Source organism: Rhipicephalus microplus, chromosome 8 (genome assembly GCF_043290135.1).
Source record: "Rhipicephalus microplus isolate Deutch F79 chromosome 8, USDA_Rmic, whole genome shotgun sequence".
Lineage (NCBI taxonomy): Eukaryota > Metazoa > Arthropoda > Arachnida > Ixodida > Ixodidae > Rhipicephalus > Rhipicephalus microplus.
In genome coordinates this window covers 90,977,215-91,001,990 of record NC_134707.1, presented here as the reverse complement: position 1 = coordinate 91,001,990, position 24,776 = coordinate 90,977,215, and the positions used below count along the sequence as shown (strand labels likewise).

Below are 24,776 nucleotides of genomic sequence, written 5' to 3'. Positions count from 1 at the left end.
TATATACTGCGAAAGTCGTAACTTACGACTCGGGGCGTTCTGATGCTGAAACAAATAGAAAATTCCTATATCAGCAGTCAAAGATATATTGTATTACCTAAAAGATTGTGCGGTCTATTATGACATACCGCATTGTCAACCATTACTTAAAAACTGGTGATTACCTACAAATCCAAATACGAACCCCTAATTTACCATATTTACCTACTATGACCGATGCTTACATTTTGATTTTATTTTGTTCCCCTATCAAAAGTACATCCACATAATGATAGCTTTTATATTTATTTATTTTTAATGTGTCCCTAAATGTCTCAAGATTAAGCAGGATTAACAATACACGTGAGAAAGTGAGAGCCAAAAAGAAAAGGAGAACAGAGTGATTGCATGAATGGGGTCAGCACAGAACGGCAAGTCGCCCCGCCGCGGTGGTCTAGTGGCTAAGGTACTCGGCTGCTGACCCGCAGGTCGCACGATCGAATCCCGGCTGCGGCGGCTGCATTTCCGATGAAGGCGGAAATATTGTAGGCCCGTGTGCTCAGATTTGGGTGCAAGTTGAAGAGCCCCAGGGGGTCGAATATTCCGGAGCCCTCCACTACGGCATCTCTCATAATCATATAGTGGTTTTAGGACGTAAAACCCCACATATCAATCAATCAATCAATCAATCAGAATGATAAGTCACATCAATATACTTTATGCCGAAACATCTTTACGGTAGATTTCTTCTTGTTCATTTTTCGGTTCCAAATAGAGGAAAACCACGCAATTTTTTAATAGCGAAGACGACGAAGGCAGAAAACTGCATATTCACGGAGTGAATGAGGACGAGTAGGGCGAAGCGTTCGTCTGTCCGTCAGCCTGTCTGTCTATCCGTCCATCCGTCTGTCTGGGTGTCCGTAGACATGCTCTGTTCCATACGCCAGAGGAATGGATTGCTGTAGACCATAAACAGCTTCGGCCCTAAAACGTGGCACTCACGAATTATTTGATATATCGATGAGTGGGAATGCAACTTCTGTGCGGTTTGCGGTTTCCACGTTTACACAGTGCAGAGAAACTTTCCCTCAGGGTGGTGTCATAGGTTGAAAAGATGTAATGGCAAGATTATGCTGCTGTTGCTTTAGTTATCCTTTTTTTATTCTCGAGAGCATCTTGTGTCCGCGGCAGTGTTCATTCTGTGGCGTCGGCACCTATACTGTGCATGCGCAACTCCCCTTATTTTCCTTTCCAACACGGGTGTGCACTCTCCTCATGCCCTCTCCCCGTCCGCACCTCAGCCATCACGCAGCAAATATTTGCACACAACTTTTTTTCTCTCGCTCTAAAGATAGGCCGGTAGGCGGCGCAACAGTCACGGCGTTGTGTAAAGCAGGCATTCGAAGGACCTCCGTCATACTGGATGAGTGCAACGGTGTGCGTAACTTCATAAACAACGTCAACGTCGGTGCTAGTTGCAGCGGCAGGGCTACCACAGGGGAGCACACAAAGGCCCGGCAAGCCGACCCTAAAGTTCGACGTCAGCAAGCCTACCCCGAACTACGAGCCAGGGAAGCCGAACTCGAACTTCAACGTTCGCATAAAGTTTTCATGCAACATGGGCTCGGTATGTTTGAGTGGAACGTCATTGATGTCAAGACGACCCCGAACTCTTGGCTCAGAAAGTGAAAATGAACAGCAGCATCCAGCGGTAGCTCCCGATCCGAAAGCTGCCATTCGACACAAGCCTTTGGCCAGAAATAAAATTTTTTTCATTCCATTCCATTGCTTTGGCCAGAGCCATCGTCGACCACAAAGCATCCACGATTCTTTCGCATTCCATTGTGTTTGCCCGTAAAGGGAAATATCTAGTTTCACTTTATTGTCAAATACGTGCCCACATATCAGGAAAATAGGATCAGCTTAAACTTGATTCAAGTAGCGCGAGAAGAGAAAAGCATATGAGTCAAAAACCTCCATAAAAAGAAAGGCTGTTGGGATAAAAGCATCGTTCATGCAGCTTGACTGGTTCCAACTCCCCTTAAAACAACAGCGCCAGTATGACGAAATACTTCTACTTGTTGCAATATTCAAGTAGAAGTGCACAGAGCGAAAGCGGAAAAACATGAACAAGCAATGTATATCTTCAAGAAACGCAAGAGTAAGATTAACGTTGATATCATCAGTGGAACTAATGCTTTTTTTAGAAACATAAGGAAAGCTTTCTTCTCGCTAGAAAAGTATACCTTCAAGGGTTTGTTTTGTGTATTAGACACAATATTAAGAACTGGGAGACAATTATGCCAAAGAAAGTAGATGGGATGTTTTTAGAAGAATCGTATTGTATTTGGGATGAAAGAAAAGTGGAAGAAAAATGAACTTGCTATTATGGGCAGTGACCAAACCTGCAAAGTTCGAATAACTCGCCCGATGCTCTACCAACTGAGCTACCACGGTGGTTATCCCGCTGTCTACATTATGGAGAATGTATTTGCAGTAAATAAGACAATGTCAGTCAGCGCTGCTTGCTGGCATTGCGGCCCATGAAGCACACTCATTTTCTGCCTGTTCGCGTCAAGTAGCACGTGAGATTATTACGAGCTGGCAGCTGACCAACAATCCTTCAAATACCGTTTGAACTTAAATAGCCTGGAAGAACAAGACTCTCGCTATGACCTCAGTTGGTACCGCCTCGAACGCATTATACGGAGGTCGCAGGTTTGGTATCTGCCTGTAGCAAGTTATATTTTCTTCCACCTTTATTTCTTTCCAATTACGCTACAGTACTTCTAATAACGTCCCCTATACATTTCTTTCTAAAATTGTCTCTCAGTTCTGGTTCTTGTTTTCAGCGCGTAATTTATATTTGTTTAGCGTGGAGGGAAGACAATGGGAAAGTGTTTGATGAATACAGTTAGTGCGCGGTCGTTGTACTTCCCATTATGTTACACGACCTTGCCGTTGCTTATAAGCCATGTGTTTTATCAAACATCTTTCCTTGTTATTATAGTGTGCCTTGCACCCATTAACCTAACATCCCAGGTGTCCATATCAGCATAATTCATAAATGCACCGCGAAACTTGTTTCGGATAAATAGCATTGGAAATATTATACGCGTAATCTTACGGGTTATATCATGGCACATAATTACCCCGAAGAGCTGTTTAAAAACGATGTTTTGTTTTACTCGGGAGTAAAAAGAGGCACACTGTTCAAAAAACTACAGGGTGCCGAAGCTTAAGTTTTATGTGTTTATTATACGTCAGCACAGTGAAAAGCACCACAACCGCCTTGCAGAAAACTTATCTATCCAGGATAAACAAACTAAGATAACAATTTTGTTGTGAACTGTTCATTTGACTCAGATTTATAATCCCCTTTCGTAGTAACTGCAACAAGCAGGAACACAACAAGTCAGCTTTCTACACTGTTACAGTCAGAATAGTTATACCATGTCTGGGCTCCGTGTTATCTGACGACTACGCACGCATGATGTTCAGAACTGGCTCAAAGCTCCTAACCAATATGCCGCGGCGCTTTCATGCGTCGTGTAATCTGTTAGCGGACAGAAGGCACAGGTGAAGAGTCTAACTTTCGCCTTTTTTATTAGCCGAGATAACAAGCGCTGACTGTTTATCACATCACGGAGGAACAACTCGCATATGCAGACTTGAAAGCGCTATCATGCAAACCTCCGACTTTGCAGGGGAATATCTCGAAGTACATACACGCTGGACAAATACGACCAAGTGAAGCTCTGCGGAAGCATGGCTGGCTCATTATCATTGCACTCGCCCATGCGTAGGAATGCTTGGAGCTGCCCAATTTGTCTCTGAAGTGCAGCACTAGAAGTGCCATGATGGTCGGTCATGAGCACGCCGTGACTTGTCTTGCCGAAGTGTCATGTACTCTGGAGGACAACACTGGCTCTGCTGAGCTGGTCGTTGAAGGTCTCGTCCACGCCATCACTGAATGCGGTCACTCGCAGTATATGGACCTAGCAGGTGGTAGTGACTAATGCAGAGGGGTCGCTTCGGTTGCATGTTGCAACGTGGCGACTATCTTTTCTCGGGTGAGAAGACATGAGAGGGAATCTACAATGCTGTACGGCGACTACCCGCACTGAGAAGAGGCGTCTGCTCTGTTCGGGACGCGTCAACGTGTGATCGGGTGTTCCACTGAACCTCTGCGACGTCGATAAACAGAGTTCCTGTGCTGGCTTGTGAGGTAAATTATCCTCTTTTGGTGCTTCTGCTGTTTGACTTGCCGTCAAGTCGTCCTGGCCAGATGTTTTGTCACCAGCTGCAATCATGACCTGCAGCGGTAGGTCTTTGATGATTTGTCCTCAGGCGGGATGGACACCTCTTGTTCTTTTGCGGAAACTGAACTTGGCAAAAGGCGAGCGTCCGCTTGCTCGGCCATTTCCTGCGTGGGTATCTTGGATTGACAAGGCTCGTGACAGTCGGCAAGAAGTAGTGCATTAGTTTGCTTCGTCTGCGGCTAGTAGTGGATTCTCCTAACGATATGCGTGATCGAGCGAGGAGCATGTGGTAGAACCCCGAGTTAAACTCTCTGTGGTGTGCGACTTACATCATGTATCCGTAGTTGACAGTGAGTTGGCGGGGAGGTAGCCGCAGTTTTTTGAAAGCGGTCTAAAAACAGTCTTAAGTCGGCCACACTATGCCCGGACTGTTGCTAGGTGCCTTCGTAGCTGTACCATGCCTTGGCAGCCCCGCAAAAACAGTCGATGGGAATCAGCCATTGGCAAAATTCTGGCCAGACATGGAGGCTGGTGAGTGAGTCAATGGTCGAAATTCACCCGAAGACGCCGTTCTCTAAGCCGGGAAACATTGGTAGTTCGTAGTGAGCCGACAATGGGGATACGGCAGTCGAAAATTCGGAGGGTGCCCGCGCCAAGTAGCCCAGTTGGTCTGAGATCTCTATGAGAGAACGCCTGCGACGATTTTATGGTGGGCTGACCTCGAATTCTTGTGGCATGACCGCAGCCAACATGACCTTGAGTACGCACATTCTTGGCAAGGTGGCAGGCAACAGCTTGGAGCTCGACGCTAGCAAAGCGTTAGTCGTGACGCGGAGTTACGCGATCGTGTGCTGGAGTTCTGTGGCGTTGTCGAATGATTCAGTTGAGGAGACAGGACTGGCATCTGCTGAGGATACAGTGACTTTTGTCCTAATGGTGGTGGATTGCATAATCAATGACGTCGGGACGGCGTCTTTCGGAGACCCAGCCTTAGCTATATTCGTAGTCACGGGATACATATGACTGGAAGTACAAACATTGCCAGGCAAGCAGAAACAGTGGATTTCATGTCGTTACCTGGTACTGGGGCGTCAATCATGTGATGTCGAGTCACCGAGGAAGCGTCGGCGCCGTCTGCGGGCAATACTTGTAGCGCTTAAAGATTGCTAGGTATTGAAGAGGCTTGTACGCCATCGCCAGGTGATGTGAGCCCATGCGCTTAGTTGGCGTGAAGTATCGCGTTTCTGGACCAGTTTTCCGGAACTACAGTGGAGGCCTAGACGCAGTCCGCTGATTGGGGGATCTACAGTTGCCGTGGCGGTAGCCTTGCGCGTTCTGTCAGCGTGGAAGCGTGATGGTGTTCCTCTGGAAGACATGTTACGTAAGTGTGGCTGCTAAGTTTCGTCAAAGCCTTTGGACGACTGCGTCATAGTAACGAACATTGCAAGTGACAACGCCTGTTTTCCAGGCTGACTCTTCAAATTTTACCCGTTTTCTTCTCGCCTTCTTCCATTTATGCTGCATTAGGACTTAGCGTATTTTTCCATTACGCCACATTAGCATGTTAACTGTTCAACAGTCCGGCAGCGGTGCACAAAGCGATCAGACGGCAAAAATACATCTGCAATTCTTTGCAGGAAATTTCCACGTGTACGCTTCGGTTGGACGCTACGGCAAAACTACCCTTCATCGACGTATGGCCCGCAACGCATCGAGAACCGGCATCGTGACGCTGCTGGCCTGATTGCTGGAACAAGATAACACGGAGTCGGCGCAGAAGGCTGTCAGCTGATCCTCGGCTGGCTTTATAAGCGCTGAGATTCTCGTCTCCCACACAGTCCGGCAGCGGTGCACAAAGCGATCAGACGGCAAAAATACATCTGCAATTCTTTGCAGGAAATTTCCACGTGTACGCTTCAGTTGGACGCTACGGCAAAACTACCCTTCATCGACGTATGGCCCGCAACGCATCGAGAACCGGCATCGTGACGCTGCTGGCCTGATTGCTGGAACAAGATAACACGGAGTCGGCGCAGAAGGCTGTCAGCTGATCCTCGGCTGGCTTTATAAGCGCTGAGATTCTCGTCTCCCACACAGTCCGGCAGCGGTGCACAAAGCGATCGGACGGCAAAAATACATCTGCAATTCTTTGCAGGAAATTTCCACGTGTACGCTTCGGTTGGACGCTACGGCAAAACTACCCTTCATCGACGTATGGCCCGCAACGCATCGAGAACCGGCATCGTGACGCTGCTGGCCTGATTGCTGGAACAAGATAACACGGAGTCGGCGCAGAAGGCTGTCAGCTGATCCTCGGCTGGCTTTATAAGCGCTGAGATTCTCGTCTCCCACACAGTCCGGCAGCGGTGCACAAAGCGATCGGACGGCAAAAATACATCTGCAATTCTTTGCAGGAAATTTCCACGTGTACGCTTCGGTTGGACGCTACGGCAAAACTACCCTTCATCGACGTATGGCCCGCAACGCATCGAGAACCGGCATCGTGACGCTGCTGGCCTGATTGCTGGAACAAGATAACACGGAGTCGGCGCAGAAGGCTGTCAGCTCATCCTCGGCTGGCTTTATAAGCGCTGAGATTCTCGTCTCCCACACAGTCCGGCAGCGGTGCACAAAGCGATCAGACGGCAAAAATACATCTGCAATTCTTTGCAGGTAAGACAGAGGTATCCCTCGACTACTTTCCTTGCTTTTTGCACTGCTGCCGGACAAACATTTTTTTTGCTTTTTTTTTGTACTTGTCAAGTGAAGTTCCCATCATGAGTAAGGGTGACAAGAAAGAAATCGCAACGTTAATCTCTGATTTTCAACGGGAAATACGTGCCGAGATAAGGTCACTAAAAGAAAGCCTGAAATTTTGCTGCGATACATGCGATGAAGTAAAGAAAATAGGAACCGATATCAGGGCACTAAGAGCGGAAGTAAAAGAACTGGTTTCTCAGAACGAAAAACTAAAAGCCGAGAATCATCGGCTTGAAAAGAAAGTTGAAGAAGTTGAGCAATATCAAAGAAGTAACAATCTTGAGATAAAGGGTGCACCAGAGGAACTTGACTCAACTATCGTCGTGAAAAAGATAGGTGAGCTTGTGGGCGAGCCAATATCTGACAGTGACATCGACATCTGTCACAGGGTGTCGACGGCAAAAAGGAATGAACGGAACATCGTTGTCCGTCTCATCTCGCGCAACAAACGTAATGCGGTGCTCGCAAAAGCAAAGAAACAAAGGATCCTTTCTAGTCACCTCGATTACGAGGGAGCGGAAAGCGTTATTTATGTTAACGAGCACCTGACGCGACAGAACAAGCAGCTTCTTGGCGCAGCCATAGCAAAAAAGAAATCTGCAAAATGGAAATTCGTATGGTCTAGTGGAGGAAAAATTCTTGCGCGCAAAGATGAAACGTCAGATGTAATCCGGATAACAAGCCCAATTGATTTAGGTCTCATTAAGTAAAGAAAGGGGAAGGGAAGGAGAAGAGAAGGCGGATTTTTTTCACCATGTCTACTATAGAAACAACAATACCAATAATTAATGATGCCTCCTTTACCATACTACATCAAAATATAAGAAGTATTAGGAACAAGCATGAAGCATTTGATGTCTTTATGAGTTCTCTTCACGTGGACATCGATGCAATATTGTTTACAGAGACATGGCTGTGTAATACTGACATGTCTCCTCAGTTCACTAACTATAATATAGCACGCTTGGATCGCTCAGGAAGAGGTGGAGGGTTGGCTATATACTTGCGGCAGCGATATTGTTTTCAAATGCTTGATGATCTTTCTGTGAGTAATGGTGACATAGAGTGCCTAGCAATAGAAACAAATTCTTTTGTACTTGCCGTGGTGTATAGACCCCCAACTGGATATAAGAGGCATTTTCTCAGTCATATGGAAAACCTCATGCATTGTTTTAATGAGATAAAAAAAACCATATTTTATCATGGGTGATGTAAATATTAATATGATGAGTGAAGAGCTGTACGCGCTTGACTTGAGAAACCTTGTAGCATCATATGGATGTCGGAATGCCATTATATATCCAACCCGTATTACTCACAATAGTTCCACGTCACTTGACGTCTGTATAACAAGCCTAAATAGCTGCGATTACACCTCGGGCATACTGTGCTCAGACCTAAGTGACCACCTACCTATCTACATTTCTACACAAAACCTGCAGCACAAAATTAAATGTCCAAATATCGCGCGGTATAGGTATATTGATGACAAATCACTGCTTAAGTTTACCGAATTAATTGAACGTGCTGACTGGTCACCTGTGTATGTGCAATGCAACCCAGATAGCGCATATAATACTTTCCTAGCTATTTTCCTTGAGTGCTACGATATTGCTTTCCCGATACAATAGATCAGAACACGAAAGGGTAAGAACAGAAAACCATGGATAAACAGTGACCTCCTGAAACGAATCGAGCAGAAAAACGCGCTTTTTCACAGGTTTCTTGCTACTAGAGATATTGCAATATTGCGTGAATTCAAGCGATTCCGCAACAAACTAAATAGTGACACTAGGAAGGCTAAACTTGCCTATTATGAAGCCACCTTCTCACGTATAAAATCAGAACCGGCAAAAATATGGAAACAAGTTATTTCCTTAACTGGGAGAACAGCAACGTCAAATACACCTAAACAAGTAAAAGTCAACAATATCATTCTAGAGGGTAAGGAACTGGCAAACGCAATTAACCAATACTTTGTAAATGTGGCTGTTTATGATGAAGACTCAACACAATATGAAGATGAAACAAGTAGTTGCATGAACTCTCTCGTACTACACGAAGTATTACCCGAGGAAGTCTACCGATATATAAAAGAACTAAAGACAAACGTTGCGAGTGGTTATGATGACGTAAGGGTGGCTCCAGTTAAGGCTGTCGCATCTATACTTAGCCCCGTATTAGCATATCTGGTAAATTATTCCTTTCTTATTGGAATCTTTCCAACAAAACTTAAGGTGGCCAAAGTTACACCCATTCATAAAGGTGGCAACACTACTGAATTAACAAACTATCGTCCGATATCCGTATTACCTGTATTCTCAAAAATTTATGAAAAATGTATAAATACGCGCCTTATGAAATATCTTGAGAAGTACAATATCTTATCACCGCATCAATATGGTTTTCGCAAAAATAAAACCACGGAAGAGGCACTAATTGATGTAAAAAGCCGCATAATAGAAAATATTGAAAATAAAATGTTCACGTTAGGTGTCTTCCTTGACTTGCGTAAAGCGTTCGATTCTGTTGACCATAATATCTTACTGTTGAAATTAAGCCGCTATGGAATTCGTGGAATAGTCTCTGATTTATTTAAAAGCTATTTATCATCCAGACAACAATTTGTTAGCATAGACAGTAAAAAGTCAGACTATTTAAGCGTAAAGAAAGGAGTTCCGCAGGGGTCCATTTTAGGCCCCGTGCTTTTCCTTTTATATATAAATGATATTACAGAGGTTCCGTATACACCCGAAATTAAAATGTTCGCTGACGACACAAGTATATTTTTCACAGGCTCCACCATTCAGGAAGTAGAAGCTTCGACAAATGTATATCTCTCGAAACTTTCAGGCTGGCTAACAAAAAAACAAACTAAAATTAAACACACAAAAAACAAAATTTATTATGTTCAGGCCCATTAACAAGCACATCAGTGATAATATAGTAATCTTGTTTGACAATCAGCGACTCGAACAAGTCAGCACACAAAAATTCCTTGGAGTCTGGTTTCATGAGCACTTAACATGGACACCGCACGTAAATAGTCTCTTGGTAGATCTAGCTCGTTCTGTAGGGTGCTTGAGTAAAATTGCTTTCCTCCTCCCTTCATGGTTATGTAAATCATTATATTATAGCATGTTTTACTCCAAGCTTCTATACGGAATGCTTGTATGGGGAACAACAACTAAGACCAATTACGATCGAATATTAATCTTGCAAAAGCGCGCACTCCGTGTAATAGAAAAATATAAAGGTCACCCCAAGGACTTAGACACTCAGCCGCTTTTTCTTAAACATGGAATTCTATCTGCTAGGAAAGTATATAATCTTAAACTGATGCAACACATCCACAAACATAAACTACAGGATTCCTTTCCACGCACTGTATCAACAACATATGGCTTCAGAAATTCTACCCGCAAAACTAAGAAAACACGCACGAACTATGGCAAGCAGGCTATTGATTATAAGATCATACAATTGCTAAACCTTCACGAATCGAATATAGACTTTACTCTGAAAATAAACAATTTAAATGTCATCATAAATCCTTTCTTCTTTTGACTAAAGACATAGTAGATCCATAGGCTTTTATATTTAGGAATACTTGTATACTGAGTTGATTTTTTTCTTACTGTGAACAATGATACTTAAACAGAATCGTTTGATACCAAAATTGTTTCCTGTTTATGTAAAACATATTCTGAATGTATATCATGTAGAAATAAGCTATGTAACTAAATAAGATATGTATAATGTCACTTATTTGTATATGTATGTTACTGATGTGTGAATATGTGTAATATGGCACTGATGCAGACTGTATCAGGAGGTCAAGACCTCGTCAGGCTATTTAGCCTTTAGTCTTTGCCTCCCGCAGGGAAGTTTTTGTATTTTTTTTTCCTGCAAATAAACTTTGAAACTTTGAAACGCGACATCACCGCTCATTTGTTGTCAGGCACTTTGTCTAATACAGCAATACCGGTGCTACTAATTATTATGCGTGAATTGACTGTAGTCCGTTATGAAAAGCATCCTGCAATAAAATGTGTGCACTTACATGCATTTACAGTGCCTGGCTGAGATGGCTTTGTGATGCTGGGCCCGAAAGTAGACGCCTCTGTTGAAAGAAGCAAGAGCACGCCTATATAGCAGAACGCAATACTAAATGTTTGTATTTAATATAGAAAATTAACAGACAATGATGTCAAGGAAAGTATGTGGGGTGTTATAAAAAGAAATTGAGATGTTTAATATAGAAATGTGAATGAAAAGTTAACTTGCCTTGAACAGAGACCGAAGCTGTGACCTTTGAATAACGTGTCCGATGCTCTACCAAATGAGCTACCACGGCAGCTATGCCAACGTCCACTAAACGTGGGAGAGTCTTTCAGCCACCACCTGTGTACATTATGGCGAAACTGGGGCATTCTTTTGCCTATTGGCGTCACGTAGTACGGAATCCTACTACAAGCTGACAGCTTACCAATTCCTCGCATACCACCTGAACGCATTAGGTCTACCAGAAAGAGACCCTCGCTATCAATGAAAAAAAAACGTCTACGTGTAAGGGCTCCTATTTCTTCTTTAGAAACAACATTATTGAGAATTCTAACAAACGATGATGCCAAGAAAAGGAATGGGAATAATATCGGAAGTATTTGCAACGTAACTGTGAGGGCAAAAAAGTGGAAGAAAAGATAACTGATTGCACCACGTGTAAATGCACATATATACCGTTCAAAGTGGACGGAAGGATAGCCGCTGTGGTAGCTCCATTGGTAGTGCATCAGATGCGCCATTCGAAAGTTGCAGGTTCAGTGCCTGTCCACGGAAAGTTGTCTCTTCGTACACTATCATTTCTTCATATATACATAACAATTACTTCCAATAATATTCCCTATACTTTCCCTGGCATTAATGTTGGCGCACAATAACATTGTGTATAACAAAAAAACGAGCCCTTAAATCTAAAATTCTTTCTTTAAATCTATAAAAAGAACACAGCTCAGGTAAGCTCAATGGTTGAAATCTTTAGCACATAAGGTGTCAAAACCCACTGATCATGTAGCGATAGATGCTAGAGAAATGACAGCGTTACATCAGGTGGTTGCACAGCCGGCGTGATCAAGAGACCCTACACGCAGTTTGACCGATCAACAGCTCCATGAGTGGTCGTCCAAGCCTCGTGTTTGGATGGTGCATGTATGACAGAGAACCGACACATTGGCCACCACTCTTAAAATACATCGATTGTTTCTTTTGCCCTTACAATCAACAGAATAGTAGAGCCTTGCCAAGTGTTTCCTTGCATGCCAGGGCCTTAGGCATGCTTAATTAAAACATTATTTATGCTCCTTACCTCAGTAAAAGTATATCAACTCAGAAATCGTTAACATTGCTCTAAATCTGATTCAGAAGACTTATTTGTATAGAATACAGTAACAATGCAGCGTGCAGTGAAAGGCATGTTTACAGCGGAGGTTCAATATAACCGTTAGCGCATCCAGCAGGCTTTACCAAATAATGAGACGAAATTTACCGCTGGCCACTTGTGAGATGTGAGACATTGTTTAAGACGCTTACAATATACAGTGTAGTGACGGGGTCATAACAGAGGGAAGAAAAGGCCCGAAAGTCTTACTAGAGACAGAGTATTACGAAAGGGCGATCCCAGCGCTGACTTAGAACTGTTTTGCGGAAATATTTTTGGGCATGAATCACAAATACGCTTTCACAGCAAGAAAGAAAGGTACCATAAGGCACCGCTCTCTCTAGTAGACATGCATACCAGCTGAGCACCACAAGCACTTTTTCTACATAGCACCTAAAAATTAAAACTTCTATTTTTGTGAACGCAGTAGCAATCAAACTTCTGTATCACTGTGTCTTTGTGACATTTTCTGGTGGAAGTGTGGGGTACGGTAGATGATACGGTCCCCAGAGAGCACCCCTGACGAGAGCCCATCGAGTAGCTCAGCCGAGCTTACCCCTGTGCACGTAGGTTTCAGCCATCGTCTTCAGGGACTCGAGTCGCAGCTTGGTTTGCTGCCTGAACATCAGAGGACTATGAACCAAACACCACCTAACGTCACCGCGCCAGCACCAACGCGCCTGGTTGCCAACCATCCCAGGACGCCAAAGACATTTCACGGAGCTGCTTTTGAAGATGCCGATGACTGGCTCGAGTATTTCGACCGGGTCGCCGTCATCAACTATTGGACCCCAGAGAGTAAGCTACGCTATGGTAACTGCTTTCTCGAAGACTCCGCGAAAACGTGGTTCGAGAACGATGAAGCAACGCTTTTGTCATAGGATGAGCTTCACCGGCAGTTCCTCAAGGCCCTTGCCCGAGATGACAGGAAAGAGACAGTGGAGCGTGCTATAGAGGCAGGAGTTCGAGGCCCTAACGAAAGGGTGACGACTTACATAGAGGACATGGATCGGCTTGTCAGGCGTGCGGAGCCATCTATCACTGAATCCGAGAAAGTTCACCAATTAATGCATGGTGTTAAAGCAGAGATTTTTGCCGGCCTCATTCGAAACCCATTTGCGAAACTTGCGGAGTTTCATGAGGAAGCCTTTGCCATGGAGATGGCCCTTCAACAGCGTGCCAGGCAGTGTGACCATGGTGTACATCTAAGGGGGGTCACTTCTGTCATTCTCGGCAATGACATCAGCTTGTTGCGAGAGCTCATAAGAGCTCTCATTAAGGAGAAGCTACAAAATATGCAGGTGACTGCTTCACATGTAGAGCAGCTCTCCATTGCGGAGATGATACGCGCTGAGCTACGGCAAGCCGTTCACGCTCCTCAACAGTCCGAGGCGCCACAACAGAGGCACTGCGTCAAAATGAGCTACGTGGACGCAGTGCGACATCCTCAATCGTGAAATTCAGCCAGCGTGTTTTACTCTAATGATCGACGCGCTCAACAAATGGAGGTAAGCTTCCGTCCTCTCAGCCCGCCGTTGATCGCTGAAACACGACCGAGGAAGAGTGACATCTGACGTACACCCGATCACTGACCTCTTTGTTTCCACTGCGGGGAAGTCGCACACGTCTACCGAACATGTCCATACTGCCGTGGGGGTCTCCGTGTATTTTCGCCTGATGCCCCTCGTCCACGACCCGGCGAGAGACCACTGGAAATAGAGTTTTATCTCGAATCGTCGCAGTATCGAACATCGGTCGCATGAGCACCACTCATCTTCACTTGCTTCGTACAGGTCACCGAGCCCAGCCTATTCAGGCGGTGCTCTGGGACGCCGTTCACGCAGTCCAGTAAGTTGGGAAAACTTAGTTTAGCGACCTCCGGAGGTGAGGCGGCTGACGCTGACCCTACGGAAGATCCTCCACTACGACGACAGCGGTGGCAGCAAAAAGTTGTACACAAGCACTCATACGTGAAATGAAGAGTGGTGACATCAAACGTTGCGGTACCCTTGGACGACGAAGAAGTAATGGCGCTAATCGACACCGGAGCAGACACTTCCGTTATGAGCATAGGTCTTGCCTGCAGGCTGAAGAAGGTTTCTACCCAGTGTGCAGGGTCGCATATACGTAGGGCAGGAGGCCATCTTCTCACTCCGGTGTGACGGTACACAGCGCGAGTCAGTATTCAGGGATTTACGTATCTCGGTGATTTTATGCTACTTCCGAGTTGCTAGAGGGAACTGATTCACGGACTGGACTTTCTGCATGATATTGGAGCCGTGATCGACTTGCAAGAGTCACAGGTGACGTTTTCTATGGCACAAGCTTTAGCGCGCAACCCTCACGGCAGTTACGTCAATGCTTTAAAACTTGTTGACGATGATGTCACGTTACCGCTGAAGAGTAGCGTGTTGACCTTGGTAACGTGCGACGTTTTCGATCAATTCAACAACTATGAAGGCATTGCAGAAGCAAATATCCTGCTGCTGCTCAAATGAAACATCTGCATAGCCCAATGCCTTGTTCGGTTAGAGAATAAACGCTTTCGATTTCTGCTGAGCAACCTAAACATTGAGTATCAGCACGTCCTTAGAGGCACAACTGTCGCTTTTCTCAGTGAACTCGCCGACTTTTCCGATGTCGGCAAATTGACTACGACTTCACCGCATGCAAAAGCTTGTGCTGACCTGGACAGCCACATTCACATTATTCCAGACTTGCCAGATTCACGAAAAGAGCGGCTGCTTAACCTTGTGACAGAACTCTCGGACTGCTTCTCTACAGCATCAAAAGTTCAACGTACTACTGTTAAAAAACACCGCATTGTTACGGAAGAGTCGGCGCGGCCTCTTTGCCAACATCCATACCGTGTGTCCCCCCCCCCCAAAAAAAGAGAAGGGATTAGGCGTCAAGTACAAGAAATCCTGAAGTATGACGTCATTCAACTCTCGAAAAGTCCGTGGGCATCACCTCTTGTCCTAGTAAAGAAAAAAGACAACACACTACGCTTCTGCGTCGACTGTCAATGGCTTAACGAAGTCACAAAACGCGTTGATTGCCCCCTGCCACGGTCTGATGATGCCTTAGACAGTCTACGCCATACCCAGTTCTTTGCATCATTAGATCTCAAGTCAGCCTACTGGCAAATTGAAATCGATGAGGGCTACCGTGAGAAAACCGTGTTCATGACTCCCGATGGGCTCTACAAATTTAAAGTGCTGCTTTTTGGTCTCTGTTCTGCTCCCGTCACATTTAAACGCATGAGGGACACTGTACTTGCTGGACTAAAGTGGCAGACGTGTCTTGTATACTTGAATGATGTCGTTGTGCTTTAAAGCACGTTTGACGAACATCTTTCAGGGCTAAAGAGTGTCCTCACTGCAATAAGGAGAGCAAACCTTACTATCAAGCCTGAAACGTCTACTTTGGCTATCAGGAACAAAAGTTTCTCGGCCACGTGGTGAGCCCGGGGGGTGTTCGACCAGATCCGGAGAAGGTGGCTGCCATTGCCGATTTCCCTCCTTCTGGAGACAAGAAGGCTGTTCGGTGATTCCTCGGACTGTGTGCCTACTTCCGCCGTTTTGTTGAAGGATTTTCGAAAATGACACGGCCAGATGCGCCCTTCATATAGACGGAAGAACAACAACAAGCTTTCGTAAAGCTACGCAAGCGACTGCAGACAGCTCTAGTGCTGGCACATTTTGACGACACTGGTGACACTGAGATTCACACGGACGCCTGCAACGTATGAATCAGAGCCATTCTAGTTCAATGGCAGGGCAGCGCAGAGCGTGTGATCGCTTACGCGAGCCGCAGTCTCACAAAAGCAGAGGCTAACTACTCTACCACTGAAAAAGAGTGCCTAGCAGTCGTTTGGGCCATTGGAAGGTTTCAACCCAACCGATACGGCCGGCCATTTCGAGCGGTCAGTGACCACCATGCGCTCTCTTTGGCTTGCCAATCTACGGTACCCATCAAGCCGTCTCACCCGCTAGAGCCTCCGCCTTCAAGAGTACGATATAACGGTGGCCTACCAATCAGGACATAAGCATACAGATGCTGACTGCCTGTCTCGTGCTCCCGTTTCTTCGACGTCATCAGACACTGAACAAGATTCACCGTTTCTAGGCATCATCGATGTAGTGCGGATGGGTGAGCTTCAACGTGAGAACACTGAGCTACTTCGTGTCATCCAGCAACTTCAAGGACAAGACGTTATCTTACCACGCCAGCTCTTACGTGGATTAGCATCGTATGGCCTGTGGAACAATTTTCTCTACAAGAGAAGTCTTTAGAGCAGCCAGGAAACTTTTCTCCTCGCCGTTCCAACGGCACTGCGTGAGGAAGTTTTGCAGGCGTGCCACGACCATCCTTCTGCCGGTCATTTAGGCTTTGCTAGGACATTAGTGCGCATTCGACAGAAGGCCAAAGCTGTATTCATCAGTTCAGTGCAATGTCCGCACCTGCCGCGACTGTCAGAGGCGTAAAGTTCAACCCGCAAAGCCTGCCAGCTTTCTCAGGCCTTTAGATCCATCTCGAGCACCGTTTGAACAAGTGGGAATGGATCGTCTTGGTCTATTTTCTACGTCATCCTCAGAAAACAAGTGGATAATTGTCGCAACCGACTATCTGACTCGCTATGAAGAAGCCAAAGCTGTGTCTAGGGGAACTGTAGTTGAATTCACCAGATTCTTCGTCCATGACATTGTTTTGCGTCATGGTGCACCTGCTGTTCTTATATACGATCGGGGAGCAGCATTTACAGCAGAGTTATTACAAGTCGCCAAGGTGACGAACACCAACCACCGGAAAACAACAGCTTATCATCCTCAAATAAACGGCTTGACGGAGCGGTTAACCAAAACAGTGGCCGACATACCATCTATGTATGTTGAAGTAGAGCACAAATCGTAGGATGAAATTTTGCCCTAAGCCACGTCTGCTTATTATACCGCTGTGCATGAGACCACAAACCTAAGACTATTCGAGCTTGTTTATGGCCATCGCGTCACAACACCGTTAAACGCTATGCTCCTTTAGACCAGGACACCAGCGGAGATGACAGTGTTGACGACTTTGTTGAGAAATCCGAGGAATCCCACCAGCTTGCACGGAACCGCATTCGAACGCAGCAAGATACCGACGCTCACCGTTACAACCAAGGCCGAAGGAACATCCACTATCAAATGGGTGACTATGTAGGGGTGTGGATACCAGTTCGACAACGCAGGCTTTCGGAGAAGCTATTGTGACGCTACTTTGGCCCTTACGAAGTTGTGCACTACCTGAGTGACGTGAATTAGGAGGTTTGTTCCTAAATCTCTGAAACCAGTTTAAACCGAAGACGTCCACGTGCAGAAGCAGCCCATGTAGTACGGATGAAAACGTACCTTGCCCACGAGTTATGAACACTTCGAACTTTTTCTTATTATCACCAACACGGCAGGGTTATTTTTTCCAAGGCCATCTGTAGCATCTTAGCGAAACGATCGGGACGGTCGCTCTTGAAAGGGGGGAATCGATGCAAGGTAGGATGGCAACTATAGTTGCCAGCCTCTGAGAAGGATAACGAAGTAGTTCTGTGGGCGTGTGCACTGGTGTTTGTGCTTTTGGCCTTTGGTTACGAAAGTAAACACCCTGTTTTTTTGCCTGCATCCCTGTGTCTTTGAGACAATATTTCTGCTCCTTTATTTCCGTAGTCATATTATTTTGTTTTTTAATTATTGTGTTATTTGTTTTGAAAGAGATTGTCTTGAAGCCTCAATTCTTGCAATGAAGGCCTAGATAGCCACTAATTAATTTATTTACGTAGTACTGATGCTCTTACAGTTGTTATTCAGAGTTTTTTTCTGTTTCCTTACCCACGATAATTGTATTTTCCTACCCAGGTTAATGGGAATACGTATACGACGCATTCAATGTATTTCACGAATCAGTGTACATGCTTTAAACGACGCGGCTGTGGCTGCCTTCCTCTTTTGTTTCCCGAGAAACAAACTGCTGATAACTTTTTTTAGGCACCGAACATAAGAATTGTACATCGCATGCTTTTCTACCTTTACTATGTTATGCGGAGCCCTGTGAAAGCAAAGTATAGAGATTGATTTTTTTCTCAATCCATTTCCGTCTGGAAATCCCTTCCGTTTGCCTTTCACTGAAATAGTTTATCTGCTTATAAAAGATGGCTGTCATGGAAACAGACTTGATTGAGAACGTTCGTGAAGGATGACATTGTCATTGATCTTTCAACGAGCTACATGTGTCCGCATGTTGAGAAATGAAGATCTTTCGTAAGTCAGCCCTGTGGTCATGCATCCTGTGTAGTTTTCGCGCCTGTTTTTCTCTGTGATGAGCATGAGAAGCTATCGGAAGCCTCGAATATAGCGGTTACCTGGAAGACAAGAAAAACTCTTGAACGACAACGAAGAAGTAGGCATTGCATCCTGAAGCAAAAAAATGATGGCGTGCAATTCATAGACAGGGACGGCAAGACACTGCTGGACAGCCTAAAGTTGGTCGGCCAGGCGCGGACTGAGGTTGGCCGCCTCCCACCTGGCCGTTGGAGAATCGTGACTCGATTGATCACACCCCCAGAGCGTGTGTGCTAATGTGGACTACAGCCCGCATGCGGGGTACACGTCATCAGAACAGTAATCAGAGTATACTGCATTCAGAGTGTAAAGATTCAGAGTCGCCCGCCGCGCGCTAGGGCGCGTCCCACAGGACCAAAATAAAGTTATTCTGACCACCCAACTAATGACAAGGCACTGTATCAGAAACAAAACAGGGGTAACTGGGGCCCTTGTCGACATTGGGAGGAAAAAGTTCTAATGCGATGGTCAAGTAGTGCGTGGGCCAGGCAGCACATGATGAATGAGTACTGGAGACCATACCTAGAGATGCAAACTACACTCGAGGCTGGTTGGATGATTAATATTTCGCAAGGAGAAAATGTGTCTGCTCGAGCAGGAACAGTGTACATTGTAGGTTATAGGCAGAACCATTCCTTCCTGGTTCACAGACCAGAGTGATCATGTGTACGAGTGTACACCCCAAGGCATGTATTGACACATGTTTTGAGGTGTGCACTCGTAACATGGGTGTTAGCTCATTGGGATTCAGTGCTAGAGATATAGCTTTGTAAGTGCATCATCGCAAGATGTTTACTACTACGAGGAGTCAGCGAAACAAAAAAAGTATTAAAGTGCATTTTCGCCATTGGAGGTGGAAATGTTGTAGGCCTGTGTGCTCAGATTTGGGTGCACGTTAAAGACCCCAGGTGGTCGAATTTTCCGAATTCTTCCACTACAGCGTCTCTCATATTCATATTGGTACGATACCGAGGGGACGCGTGCAAGAAGAAGAGAACGAGGTCAGCACGAGCGGTGATCTGCCAGACCCCTGGATTCTCGCATTCATTATCTCTTGTAAATAAAGGCATCTCACCGTAACAAGATTGGTGGAAGGTGCGGGGTACAGCGGAGTGATCCCAGGCAAACGATCACGGAAGCGCTACCTCAAGAACTACGCCGAAGCCACCGACTGACTGGTCTACCACCGCTCTCTATGGATCCGATTGCTAACGGCGACACCACGCACTCTTCGTCTGGCCCTACGTGGCGCCGACACTTGGTACCACGAAGCTTTTCTAGGAGGGTCAGAGAAGATGTCGACGAATGGTTGAAACACTTCAACCGTATTAGTAAATGCAATTTTTGCGGAGCGGCCTCCCGCCTTTCCAACATCGGATTGTTTTTTTCAAAAGACGGCGTCGGTGTGGTTTGAAAACCACGAAGAAACATAAACGGCCTGGGAAGCGTTTAAAAAAGAAATAGTGAGCTGCTTCAGGGACCCATTGATGAAGAAGAAGCACGCTGAGCAAACATTAATGCAGCGTGCTCAAGTTCCCGGTGAAACATGCAGGACGTATATTGAAGAGATTTTGAGATTGTACAAGTCTGTAGACTCGCGCATGAAAGAAGACGACAAGGTTGGGCATCTCCTTAAAAGAGCTGCTGAGGATGTCTACAATTTCCTCATCGGCAAGAACACCTTGGGATCTGTAGCGGACGTAATCCAACACTGCCACACGTTTGAGGCACTGGAGGCTAGGCGCACCACTCCCGAATTTGGTAGACTTGCCAATATCAATCGATATGTGGGGTTTAACGTCCCGAAACCACCATATGATTATGAGAGACGCCGTAGTGGAGGGCTCCGGAAATTTCGACCACCTGGCCTTCTTTAACACCCAAATATGAGCACACGGGACTACAACATTTCCACCTCCATCAAAAATTAGCCGCCGCATCCGGGATTTAATTCCGCGACCTGCGGGTCAGCAGCCGAGTACCTTAGCCACTAGACCACTGTGGCGGGGCGGCTTGCCAATGTCCCCACCGTTGCAAGTGTCGACGTCTCTCCAATATTATCCTGTGATCTTGCCTCAATGATTAGGCAGATCATACGCGAAGAACTTGGACGACGGGATGCTGTCAACCCGCTAGGGGCACATGCTAGCAACGCGTCCCCGCCATACGACGCAATGTGTGCTGCCGTTGACGCCACACTATATAATGTGCTCCAATCAAAAGCACTAGAGCATCCAACCGACAACCTCGTTCTCTTCTTCTTCCACGCGTCCTCACAGTATAGTAGCAATATGGTGGTTTCGGGACGGTAAATTCTACATCATCATCATCATCATCATCATCATCATAATCATCATTGTCATCATCATCATAATCATCATCGTCATCATCACCATCGTCGTCATCATCATCATCATCATCAGCCTGGCTATTTCCACTGCAAAACAAAGGCCTCTCCCATGTTCCGCCAGTTAACCCGGTCCTGTGCTTGCAGCTGCCAATTTATACCCGCAAAAATCCTACATATCTATCATTCAAAGAGCATTTTCGCGCCGAGCGAGCTTTGCATCCAAACGAACCTCAAACACAAACCCCCCTGCCTTCGCAGGTGCGTTGGTGGGTTGAGCAGGTGCATTGCGGCACACCTTAGACATTCGATTTTGAAGCAGGAACGAAAATAGGAGGAAAAGAACGGCAGGGAGGTTAACCAGCCTATAGGCAGCCGGTTTGCTACCCTTTGCATAGGAGGGGAATGGCGGAGATGAAAGATACAGAGCAAAGAAGGAAGAGAAATAAACACAGCACATACGGCAGCACACGTGCGCACATATCGGCAGTGTTTTCAAAAGGTGAATACATGTGACAAAACGACTGCGTTGCATTCGCGCTACAAAGGAAACTTCGTGATAGTCGAAATAAAACTCTGTGAAGGAAAAGCTGTAAAGCCGACATGCAGGATTGAACACTAAAGAATATTTGCAGTGGCAAAAGCTTGGCGCAACAAATGAGTGTTACAGGTCGCGGAATGGACTCGCTTCATACTTTCAAAATGTGGATGAATGCTACAATGAAAAATAAAGAACCAGTGAGCATGAAACAAAATTGTAGCAAACGATAGGGTGGGCAACGACTTTACCATTGAGCACAACGCAGACCTATTGATCGTAATTGATTGCATTGCCACACTGATTGTCCTAACACTGGTTCACTACGTAGTTGAAGTATGCTATTAGCTCGGAAATGACTTACGCGTTGCCAGGCCTCCCTGCGATATCATATCTATCAGGCGACAGCTCGATTGATGCAGTATTCCTACAAGAGTTGGTATAAGGGAGTGCTTGAGTTTTCCTTGCGGTCGACAAGGGCAGGATCTGAAAATTAACCACCACACGTAAGTGCCGCTTCAAGCATACCATTCCCTTTTTCTAAAGTATGTCGTTCGATGGAAACCGAAACTACATCACACGTAGTAAATGCTCAGCAAATTATATCTTACCTTTATCGTATGCAGAAGAAGCATGCTGCATAGGCTTGTCTTAATTTGCTCATAAGTGCAAATCACGCAGTGATGTGCCCAGTACTGGCAGTGCCATTTCGAATTTTCTTCTCTAATGGTAGAACGAATGTGCGAAAATACCCCATAAGCGGTAAGTATTTAGGCGTCTTTTATAATAGAGAGGCTTTTGTCGTTTCCTTTCTACAGCCTGTTTCCAGCTGCCTGTGTAGCGATACGCAAACCGCATATTGAACGCGGCTACGTATATACAGAGATGCATAGAACTCCACCTAATCAGCCGCGCGGGCATCCTTAATTGTGAGCGCTCCCACGTGAACAAAACAATAGCCTATACATTTTGTGACTGCCCATTACACGTGACGCAAAGGAAGATGCTACCTTAACTTTGGCAAGCATCCGACGAACGGCATTTAGTGAAAGTTGCCTTTTGTCAGCAATGTGCGAACAAACATTGACTCCATCGAAACCACTGAACGGAATACTAAACTATAGGGAACTATTAAAAGTGACCACTGTACATACGCACCACCTCCCCCCACCGCGTTGGTCTACTGGCTAAGGTACTCGGCTGGTGACCCACAGGTCGCGGGATCGAATCTCGGCTGCGGCGGTTGCATTTCTGATGGAGGCGGAAATGTAGGCCCATGTGCTCAGATTTGGGTGCACGTTAAAGAACACCAGGTGGTCGACATTTCCACAGCCATCTAATACGGCGTCTCTCATAATCATATGGTGGTTTTGGGACGTGAACCCCACATATCAATCAATACGCACCACTTCTTTTTGTCCCCATTAACATCCTTCGTCCCACTTTTTTTCTCCCTTTCCTTATCCGCTCTGTGGAGTAGAAAGCTAGAGGGAACTGGCTTAGGCCAACCTCTCCGTCTTATAGAAAATTATCACTCTATTCCTCTATCTTCAGAAAACAAACTTATTTGAAAATCAAGGCTTTTTCGATTTCATGCTGTTTTTACAGTGGTGACACGTCGTTGTTTTATTATATTGAGCTTATACAAACAAACTCCGCAAAAATTATTTGAAGGCTGCGCATTTTTCGGCTTTGTCAATAATAGTGAGTGGTCGGTAATAAGCGGAGAATCACAATTGTATGCAAAGCAACCCACCAATTTTTACAGATTTTTGTTTTAACGTGAGCTGTATTTCACCTATGTACGCGAACGCTTTTAAAAACGCTCAGGTTCTGGTGTCTCTGAGAACGTGTATGCATGATTCGCCAGAAAATTCAAGACCATCGTCCACGTAATTTTCAGAGCCACAGTGAAGCTACTACACGCACGGTGATAACAAAAAATCTGATGTGACTCAACGCATCAGATTTGCAATTTTCTAGCCCTGCGCAAACATTATTTTGGTAATACTTATCCGTAAACAAGGGAGGGTGGGGGCCAAGGGAAGGGGGCTTGGAGTTTTTACTTCATCCCAGGAGACTATCAGCCTTTTGATTATCGGCTCATGGACTATAAAATATCATCATCAAACGCCGGAAGAAGAAGAAAGAAGACTGCTGCCTGGAGCGAGCGCGCGCTACTTCGCTTCTTCTAATAAACCGTATTCGTTTGAAGCAGTCCCTGGTCTCGATCGTCTTAATAATGGTGCCGTGACCAGGAGACTACCTCCTCACCGGCAAGAAAAGTCGACCTGCCACAGAGCAGCAGAGAAGAAAACGGCGGAGGAGCAGAGGATCGACCTGGATCGAGCGACGAGACCGCGGTGGGCAGTACGAGCATCAGAACGAACGATTGACAAGTAGGAGTCATTGTTAACCGCCTCAATATGAGCAAAGAAATGATAACGAAGAAAAGGAAAGCGCTTCGCTCCCAGATCACGCGACTGATTAACGCAGCCGAGCAGCAAATAATGATGGAGATAACCCGGAGTAGCTGCTTACAACGCATGCGCAGATTAAAGCAATAAACGACAGTCTCAAGAGCGCGAACGAGCAAATGGAAAAGTTTCTAACAGAAGACAATGCCGAAGCTGAATTCTAAAGCGTCATAGAGTACGACATGAAATAATGACGATCTTATCTGCAATAGAAATCAGACTTTGACAGCCTGAACAATCAGATTCAAGCGATAGGACAAAGCAGGTGACGCCCTCAAGTACAGGACAAGAAGCAACGGAACTAGTTAGGCTACCAAAGCTTGAAATAGTAAAGTTTGGGGGAAAAACTTTGGAGTACAACCGCTTTTGGTCTCAGTACGAGTCGGCAGTTCACCTGAGACCGAACATGAGCAAGGGACAGAAGTTCAATTACTTCTTAGCATCACTAACCAGAAAAGCTGCGGCTGCTATTGAAGGACTTCAGTACTCGGCAGAGGAAAATTATGATAACGCAATCAAAATACTGCAAAAAACGTTCGGCAATCGAGAACATTCCATAGAAATGCAGGTGGATGAGCTATTGAGTTTGGAGAAAGTGAGGTCTG

At 45.6% G+C, this 24,776-nt stretch overlaps 1 protein-coding gene across 1 annotated transcript in view; it reads right to left on the bottom strand.

Annotated features, from left to right (window-relative positions):
* The window catches only part of LOC142768312 (uncharacterized), a 63,430-nt gene extending 40,504 nt beyond the window's left edge, over positions 1-22,926 (bottom strand). The window contains exons 1-2 of the mRNA XM_075870280.1: positions 22,059-22,926; positions 11,065-11,124 (exon numbers count right to left, since the gene is read on the bottom strand). Coding sequence (XP_075726395.1) covers positions 11,065-11,124; positions 22,059-22,225 — 227 coding nt within the window. The 5' untranslated portion in view covers positions 22,226-22,926. The remainder of the gene's footprint in view (positions 1-11,064; positions 11,125-22,058) is intronic.
* Between the last annotated feature and the right edge of the window lie 1,850 nt (positions 22,927-24,776).